The 10,123-nt window shown below is 39.0% G+C and overlaps 1 protein-coding gene across 1 annotated transcript; it reads left to right on the top strand.

Moving 5' to 3' along the window:
- The first annotated feature begins 659 nt into the window (after positions 1 to 659).
- Positions 660 to 3,004, top strand: LOC105230822 (protein snail). Its single transcript, XM_011211809.4, has one exon. It carries the CDS (start codon positions 963 to 965, stop codon positions 2,334 to 2,336), a length of 1,374 nt encoding a protein of 457 aa, XP_011210111.2. The 5' UTR covers positions 660 to 962; the 3' UTR covers positions 2,337 to 3,004.
- The last annotated feature ends 7,119 nt before the right edge of the window (positions 3,005 to 10,123 follow it).

Here is a 10,123-nt window from a genome sequence, read left to right as displayed (position 1 = left end):
ATTAATGTGTGTGTGTGTTAAAAGTATGACTCAAACTCCGCTGACGCGTCTGTAAAATGCTCAACTTCACACACAAGCACACACACACACACAAGTTATAGAGCGTTGCACGATGCTGTCTACGCGGTGGTGGCTAGTATGCTAGCTGTCTGACGTCGTCTACGCATGCATCAAGGGATTCCGTGTGTACGTAATTTCCCAATGAATAGGCACGTGTAAACGCTTCTGTATGAGTGTTGTCGCGTAGTACGAGCTAAGGCGCTAGGTACGACTGCGGCGACATTTTCTGCAGCTGAGCGTATGGAAATACCAAATGACGGGGATAAGGCAGCGCAGAACTATTATTGTTTTGAATTGTTAATAGTAGCAGTGGCGGCGGCAGCAGCCGTGACAACAACAACAACCGATAAACCATTTGAGGAACTACCCGAGTGATTTTGGAGTTTTTATGCAGTGTGTGTTGTGTGTGCATGGTTGTGTGGCAAAATGTGTTTTCGTTTAGTATTTTCTTCGGTCAACAGAGAAGAACCACCACCACCAACAACAACCATATATGCTGGCCGTGGCCGTGGCAATCAATTGAGTTGAATCCGAAAAATTCTGAGTTCACCGAGACTGACTCTGATAATGTATAAAAGACCGTGCCCGTTGTCGAACCTGTCATAACAGCAGCAGTGCTCGCAGAGTGTAGAACACCAAAAAAAGAAGAAACGGAAAATACAATTAGAATTCAGTTCGAAACTTTGCCAAAGATCTACAACAACATCCACAGTGTTTATGTGTATGTGTTTGAGTGAACAGAAGAAGCAAGCAATAAATAAATAAGTGCGCAATAAAGTTTGTGAAAAAGACTTTAAGAAAGACAAAAGAAAACAAAAACAAAATAAACTAAAAGTTTGAGAACGATTTTAAGTTCGAAATTAATTTTGCAAAAATCCCGGAAAACCCAAAATAACAAAATAATGGCCACTACAGCAACAAAGTACAAGAGCTGCCCGCTCAAGAAACGGCCTATCGTTTACGAGGATACAACCGAAACAGACACAGAAACAGCAACAGTCACGGTCAGAGATCCCATGCAGTATTATGCCGCAGCCGCTGCTTTCGCTAAAGCCAGCATGATCAAACACGAGCCACGGCCAGTTGCTGAGTACGAGCTTTTGGCTGACGAGCAGCCGCAAGATCTTTCGCTGAAGCGCAAAGCCGCAGACAGCTTCGAGGATTATATCGTGCCAGCAAAACGCGAATATGTGCTGAACCTCTCGAAGGACGGTTACGAAGCAAATGCGTACGATGAGTCCTTCACCAAAGCCTATCAACAACGTGCCAACTCGCCAACACACTCGATCCACTCGCAACACTCCGTCGAGTTGGGTACTTGTTCGGCATTGATGTCACCCGTTGAACCCTACACCTCAGACTACGAATCGGACTATTACCAACAATTGCAACAGCAAGCCGCACCAGCGGTCGCAATACATTTGCGTGGCTTGACAGCCGCTACCAGCGGTTATACCACCACATCGACGGACTACAAATCCGCTTTCATGCTAGCCGCTGGCGGCGCTGCGCCCATGACAGCGCTTTGGAGCGCCTACCAGCCATCTAGTGGCGGCAATTTGAATGCGATCTTTCCCTCACCAGCCTCCTCGATAGCCACCTCACCACGTTCGGTGTACTCATATCAGCAAATGACACCACCATCCAGTCCCGCTTCGGAGGCAGGCTCCGAACCAGAGGATCTGAGTCTACGCAATGATATACCATTGCCGGCGCTAATGCATCATCAAAACGAACCGTTGTCCAGCTTCAGCTTGAACACCAAATCAACGAAGTGTGCAACGAGTAATGAGGCTCAATCCGCCGCAGCCGCTAACAAAGCTGCCAGTTACCGTTACAAATGCGACAAATGTAATAAAATGTACTCGACTGTCATTGGCCTGTCCAAACATCAGCAATTCCATTGCCCGGCCGCCGAGTGCAATCAGGATAAGAAGCAGCATTCCTGCCACGAATGTGGCAAGCTCTACACCACCATTGGCGCCTTGAAGATGCACATACGCACTCATACTTTGCCCTGCAAGTGCCCCATCTGCGGCAAGGCCTTCTCACGTCCATGGCTGCTGCAGGGTCATATACGCACACATACCGGCGAGAAGCCCTTCCACTGCAGCGATTGCCCGCGCTCCTTTGCCGATCGCTCCAACTTGCGCGCTCACCAGCAGACCCATGTGGAGGTGAAGAAGTACGCCTGCAAGGTGTGCCACAAGTCCTTCTCGCGCATGTCGCTGCTCAACAAGCACACTAGCTCCAATTGCACCATTACAATTGCGTAGACTAGTGTCACAGGAGCGCGGCCTTCGAGCCGATGTCAGTGAGGATTGATCAGAAACGAAAATCCAAGTGCCAGTAGCGTTGCATAAACACTGCGTTGACATATTCAGTATTTATACTTAAAGGAGTTCAGTTTACTTTTTATTATTTTTTAGTGTAAATTACAACAATTGAATGTTGCAACTATGTAAGCGGTTGTAACAGCAGGAGTTTATGTTTTCTAAGTTCTAGTCGTTTTTGTTCGCTACAAAATTTCAATGAAATCAGTTTTAGTTGAAAACGGAAGACAATTTTATGATTCAAATTAATACTTATTATACTACTGCATGAAATTTTTTTTTAATTTTTTGGAAAAATTGTATTGAAACTTTTATTTATTTTTTTGAACATAATATATTTTTAGTTTTAAGAATTTTCGTATTATTTTCGCATATTTTTTTGTTAGCTGGTGCATTTTCACCAGCCAGTGGCAGCTCTCAACCAAATTAGCTCTTATGAAAACTCTCACGGAAGCTTAGACTCTAATTATTATACAATGAATGGAAATTAATTAAGTGTTTTTGTATGGAAAAACTATAAAAACTGTTGGATTATTTTATTAAGTTACCTAGTCTTAAGTTATTTTTACGAAATGGAGGACACTAAACTTAAATACAATACTCAAAGAAACTATAAATAATATCTTTTCTTATTTTTCTATCAAAGTCGGTATGGGAATTGGGGGATTTTGAAAATTATACACAATTTTACTTCTTATAATTCTATAAAAATTAGCCAACTAAATTGTACATGATTTGTACTTGATAAAAAAACTATAACATTTACTAGAACGAACATCAGAAATGGTTCCGAGAAGTTTGCAATGTCATATACATATTTACTCTTGAAATCGCTCTTTTGGTAGCCCTGAATTTGAAACTAGTTATGTCTGTAGGGTGTGAAACATCGATGGATCTCTTATTTGGGTGCAAATCTTTAAAATTTTAGGTTCGAAACTTGGTTAAAGAGAGATCTATAATTAGAGTAGAAGGGACGAAAATGCATAGATACTAGTTTTAAATAAAGATTTCGTCCATATCATGTGTCCAAATTTAAAATATTTTACGAGTCTGTGAAGATCTTGTAATATCCACACATGTTCTTAAAAGTTTCCTCAATTCGAAACCCTACTTCGTACCGATTTATGGGAAGCCATCCCAAATGAAATGGATCTTCACTTCAAATTAATGCAAGAAAATATTAACTCCGCAGTTTCGGTTGACTTAGTTTGATCCCAATATATGTATTTGTAAATACCGAACAAGTAGTCTACTTTTGGTTGAACCTCGCCTAACCTATGGCGACAAATATGCTTTCAGCGAAGTATAGTTAGAAGCATCCGAAGTTTTTTAAGAGTCCGACAAGTAGAGCAGTTTTACAAGCCATAAGTCTTTACCTCAAAGCAAGATGGCTGTGTTCACTCATCGGATTCTACTGCCCGATAGCCAGAAGTCAGACTTCTTGCAATTGCGGCGGAGTCCGGCGTCTATGCTTTTTGGTCGTAAAAGCGATACTGATCTATGGAGCAGTACCCCAATTTGTGCAGATGGCAACGCAGCCTGCAGTGACCTGTAGAAAATCACACAAGCTGTCTTAATTAGTTTAGGAAGGAACTTGTTGTCAGTGTCGACTTCTACTAGCCTGTTCCTCTTTCAAAAACACAGCGAAGAACGGTTCCGATCCTGTTCGACTGGTCACCGTAGCTTCTTTCGCCGGTAGATTGGCTAACTCATTTATACTGATTTCTCTATGCCCAGAAGTAAGTAGGATATAGTTTTCAGTGGAAACCCTGTCAAGCACTTTTATACACTCCAGTATCATAGATGATTTGATTTCAACAAATAAAATTGACTGAACTGCTGCCTGACTACCATTGAATATGACAATACGTTCCCCTTGATAGTTTCTCTTTGGAATGACTCCTGCACATCTGCTAATGTCAGAGACTTCAGTTTAAAAAATTCTTAAAAACTTGTCGATGGGGACTGACAGTTTGGTACGTGGTCCCACGATACCAGTCTTAATTCCATTTGCCGCTTTCGAGCCGTCTGTATGTATGTATATCAATGAGACTTTGAATCTCTCTTCAAAGTAGATTTTCTTGGTAATACTGACTAAGTATTGTATATTGTAAATAAAGAAATCGAAGTAGAAATGTTAGTAGCGGCTTGTTTTTTGGGGGGTTTGGGCCCAGATGGACATAAAATACTGTATAGTCCGACTTAATGTACGATACACAAATGCGGATAAGGAAAACGCTCTGATGACAGGGCAGCGCACAAGGAAGATCAGACTTGATTCTTTTCATTCGGTTATGTTATGTCGCTTAAAGCCCTGGATGGCTTTGATAAAAATGTGTCTCCCGTGAAAGATAACAGTGGAGAGAGAGTATGGCACAGTAAGATAGGCGTCTGGTTTCGAATACTATAATTAGCGATCAAATGCCGGGCTACTTCTCCTGAAAATATTCACCTACAAATTGTAAATATGTGCTTATGTGTATGTAAGAGTATAGATGATGCCATCAAACCCACAGCACTCGCTTAAACCCCTTGCAATTAAAGCAAATATTTGAAATCACTACCGTGAGCAGCACCTGCTCTTGCGCCAATATAGAACAAGCCAGTGTGCAATATCCGTAACTAATGCCACACACTCATCTATATAGTAAATATATATTTATGATTTTTATTTAACAAATCGTCTTCTGCGGCATACCGAAGTCTTTGTGTAAACATTTTTTGCTTTTAAAGAAAAATTAATACAATATTCATACAAGTATCAGCGGTGGCAAACAGGGAAAAAGGATTGCATTGCATAGCAATGCGCCGAAGACAGGAAATGTGCGCACGTATGCACTCATACATACAAGCAAACCCACATTTTGAAAGGATTTTTCCTTACAGTAGCCAAATACGCATGCGCTTATACATACATACATGCTTGTATGCTTAAGCAAAGGAGTGCATGTGCACGGCGGAGTTATGGCTTTTGTGATCCTCATCGGAGTGAATGTAAAGTGTTGAGTTGTGGTTGAATGATGGATTTATGTGTTGGAGGGGGAAAAGCGAAAGACACCTACACAAATAGAGGATGTGTTCGCAGGTGAAGGTGAAAGTGAAAGGTGCAATTCTGCGTTGGTGCAGTTAGCCCTTCAAGTAGACAATATGGTTTAAGTGGCTTTGGTAAAATAAAGGAGTAAGGATTGTGGAGAAAAGGGATTGGATAAAGAACGAAACATGTTGGAGTCTAATATTAAATTCAATAATGGAGTGAGTTGGAGGAAAATCATTTCAAAATTATTTCAAAAGTTTTATTTTTATGTCAGAAAACTCTTTCCTTTAATATCGCCGTTAATATACAATGAAAAATATAGTTTTGTGCAATCCAGCGAAACGCCTAAATGTAGGCAATGTTCAAATAAAATTTATTTTTATTTTTCGAAATTTCATACAAAATTATTGCCTACATTTAGGGTAATATAAAATTAACCTGTTTTAGATAATATTCCAAAAATTTATTTTTTAAGCTGGATACCTTTTTGTTCAGTCCAGCACTACGCCTAAATGTAGGTAATGTTCAAATAAAATTAAATTACCAATGTTCGAAGCTCCATAAAGCTATTGCCTACATTTAGGGTACTGTGAAGTCTGCTCTTCTCATATACACCTTAAATTTTACAGACTGCACCAAAATGTCATCACCGTTTAAGTCATGTTAATTTATCAGTGTTTAAAATGCACATTATTTCCAAAAGTCCATAGACAATTGTTGACTAAATTTAAGGTACATTAACATGATTTCGATGACCATGTTGACCATATATTCAACAAATTTAAACTCGAACAATGTGCCGTTTAAATAATACTTATATCCAATAAGTAAATATATTTCTTAAAGTTTTATGGAAGTGTTGCCTACATTTAGGATTCGCCTAAATTAGTTGTATGTAAGTGTTGTCTACATTTAGGATTCAACTATGTCAACCTGAGCTCCAACCATTGATCTCTTTGCAACTTAAAGGCGGTCTGATCCGATTTGTTTCGAAGTTTATTAAAAATATAGCTGAATTTTCTTTATTCTGATATATCTGAAGGCTTTCTTTTATTCATAAAACATATATGGAAAAGGTACTCAAGTTAGCTTAACTCTCAGTAGTAAGATTACTAGCATAATCTGTTAAACATATCTGGTCTAGACTACATATCTACGATACATTGCTGAATTTCTTTGCTCCTTGAAAAATTAGTTTCCTCCCTTTTCTAAGAGAGAGCTTTGTTAAGAAGGCCCGATAGGTCTCCTACCATTCACCAATGTGTGAAAAGTTTGAATTTGTTGATGAAAAAAGAAGAGGAAATGAAGAGCACTCACAAATAGCATAATTTTTGGGACACCATTATTTTCATAAGGAAAATAGAATATAATTCCGTATTTATCTCGACTTATTTAAGTTGATTTCAATATCCATTAGATATGAAGCGCCATGTAGGCTTCTTTATTAAATTAAAAATTAAAATTTTGATATATTTGCTAATACCGAAACACTTTGCCACACTTCCTTTTCTTCAAATTTCTTAAGAATTCGCTTTACAGTTACGGCATACACCAAAGAAATTAATGAAATGATCTACTCTCATATATCAAACAGTACGAAATTGTCATTAGGTTGCAATAAGAGTTCTTGGAATTACTAAATCTGGCCATAGCTGCAAAGCCGAGCAATTCGTAGAATCCTGCAACAGCCACCGGCATGTGTAGCAAATGAGAATGCAAAACAACAAAAGAATTGCAACACACAAAACCGTATTAAAACGATGTTGCACCTTGTGCAACATTCATTCAGCCAAAACAATGCAAGACAACCTGTCTGTCGTCTATTTGTCTCGGCCAAGGCAGACAAGTTGTCCTGATTTTGCGCGCCAAAAGAGTAGAGCCAGCAGCAAGGTGACATAAAAAGTGTACACTTTATCGAATAATGTGTTGCTAAACGGCTGCTGTTGCACAGTTACTAATTCACTCAGCTACATATACATACACACACTTGTTTCTCTGCTCGCGCGGGCAGATGAGTTTCCTCGGAATACTTTTGTCCAATTGCGCTTGTGTTTGTTGGTGTTTTCTTAGTTTTACTCTTGTTGTTGCTTTTGTTTTTGTTATTACACGACAGTTACTTAGCTATTGCAAATGTAGTGCATTATTTGGCAATATATTGTTTTTGTTGGTTTGTCAATTTTGTCCTGTGCGCAGGCGCTTCTCTTGCCACAACTACAAAAGCATGCCGCCAACGCTCGACAAACGGTGATCAATGGAATTGCAGTGAAACAGTTTTCAGTTTTTGTTTTGTTATTTTTTTTTGTCCGGCTCTTTGATGACTTCGCTTCAGCTGCGCCAACTGCTCTGCAGCTTTCTTTGATTTTTCCTACTTTGCACTCTTTATTTTCTATTATTTTGTGCAAACAATTGCGGCCTGCTGTCTAACCAATCTTGCCTTTTTGTTCCAGTTGCTCTCGTTTTTGTTATTGTTTTTGTTGTTTTAGTTTTTCTGTTTTCCTTGCTGCTTGCGTTGGTAGTTTTTGGTTGCTAAGGCAGTTAATCAGCGCGCGCTTCGATGATTCAGCAGCCTTTGCTTTGGATCCTTGTTTGTTATGTTGTTGTTGCTGGTGTCATTGCGCCTCTGTTGACAAGTCAGGCGTTAAATGCGCCCAGCCTTCCGTTGTCGCTCATACCTCTAAGATGTCTCATCTGTTCTTTTGCGTGTTTTGTTTTTGTATTCTTCTGCGGTTGCAATCCTCACTCTTGACTTTTATCCTCCGCAGAGGACCGCTTTCTGATGATATAACGGGCGGCTCGCTTTCTTCTACTTTTATGACTTTAAAGTCCTTTGTTGGCTATTAGGTAAAATATTAGATGAGACGGTCATTATTACGTGATTGCTATGCGTGATCGAATCTTCAGTTTGAATACTTGAGACTGACTGTTGACTGTTCGGTGGCAAGTGGTGTTTTTCGGCAGATGATTCTTATTGAACCTCACTAATTTATCACCGCATGATCTAAAAATCTTTAATAGAGTCTAACTACTGCGGACTTTCCATATTCATGATAAATAATGCTTAAAGACTTACAAATCCCTCGTTAACTTTTACTTCTGAAAGTTTATTGCCAAACTCAAGCTAGCGCCACTATTCTTGTCGGACCCGTTAAAGTGTTTTCGCCTTTTTATTATACCGCGTTTGAAAGGGATTAAGCTGAAGAAAACATGATCTATTTATTCAACTATGGTCCATACTGCTTTTTACCGAAGACCTTATTCAAAAGTACACTTTTTCCAATTTCAGGGAAACCGTCATTTGGACGCTGGAAACTAACTAACGACGCTTACATGATATCCAGAACTAGTTGTGGTGCAGAGTGAGAGTTTTTTCGCAGTGAGTATTGTATCTGATTTCAAATTGTAGAGTTTTGGATAACTAGGTTAGGTTAGGTTAGTCTGGTAAATCAATGAGTCACGTATAGACCAGTTTGGTTCTTTGCGATACCAGATGGAGTTCAGATTCTACGTCCTCCAGTGTATCATAATGTGGGGACCTCAGATGCTTACAGCGTAGTCTAGCACAAGAGATGCTCCATTGTTTTCCTGATGCTCTGTACTAAAGATTTCTTGCACTCTTCTCGATCTTTTAGTCCCGTCTTGGGGTCATCATCAGACTATCTTCTATCGGGTGAGTTTTGGATAACTTCCTTACATTTCTTTCTTCAGAACGTATTATATTCACTCAACATTTAAAATGGTATGGTAACATTAAAGACAGAATAATACTTCTTCTAATAGAGACTTGCACTTTAGCTCCTACCCTTAAGATAGCTTGTTTGATCCCAGTTGCCGATATATCTTAATATGAACAAACATTTCATGATGAAATCTCCAAGGCATACTCAATAACGAAGCTTCTGTCGTATGTAGTCCGTACACTATTCTCTACGTAATCTTTAGTATTGGTTCCTTGATTAATTGATCGAACAAATCAAAATTACAACAAAGCCACCTTTCAAGAAAACATTTTCGCTTTACTTATTATATAAGAATAATCTCAGTTCAATTCGCAAGTTCCTAAGCTATTATTTCAAAGACAGCCTAAGGTAGGCCTCTCTTAACTATCTTTCTGCATATTTACAAACCAAATAGTATGTTCAAATCCCTCAAAACTACTGTTTTTTTATTTCTGAATATGTCTGCTATTAAGGCTCTAGGTTTGATACTCAAAAGATCCTCTTTCTAAATTGAAAGCAGTCGTGAATTGAAAGAGTTTTTAACCTGTTGCTGATATTTGAATAAATTGTTCCCTGGCTATTCTGTGATGGATCTCTGAATGTTTTGAATAACTGGGTTCCGAACTTCGCCGCTCAGAATACTCGTAAGAGTGATATGCAACCGCTTTTTGTGAGATTCTAGAGTTTCTGGAACCATAAGCTATTGCACTTCCTATATATTTTCCAAAGAGATTGACTCGACGGAATTTGTGCTTTTCCATTTATTTATTTTTTAAGTCCATACTTGAACACAATGTTACAGTCCTTGATCCTTTTCACTGCATTGATCAAATACTCAACAGTTCAGTTAACAAATTTGCTCTCTCATCGCGGCCATGAAAATAAGCAAGTAACTGACGTTATCTCCTACTAAGCCGACATTTTGTAATTACTGACTGATTTGCTGCTAACAAACTGATTGCCGGGACACATACCAGCAA

This window comes from Bactrocera dorsalis, chromosome 1 (assembly GCF_023373825.1).
Source record: "Bactrocera dorsalis isolate Fly_Bdor chromosome 1, ASM2337382v1, whole genome shotgun sequence".
NCBI lineage: Eukaryota > Metazoa > Arthropoda > Insecta > Diptera > Tephritidae > Bactrocera > Bactrocera dorsalis.
The sequence above is the reverse complement of the archived record's forward strand: the minus strand, read 5'-3'. Positions and strand labels throughout refer to the sequence as shown.

Coding starts and splice junctions, on each gene's coding strand:
- LOC105230822 (XM_011211809.4), top strand. CDS start 963: ATGGCCACTACAGCAACAAAGTACAAGAGCTGCCCGCTCAAGAAACGG.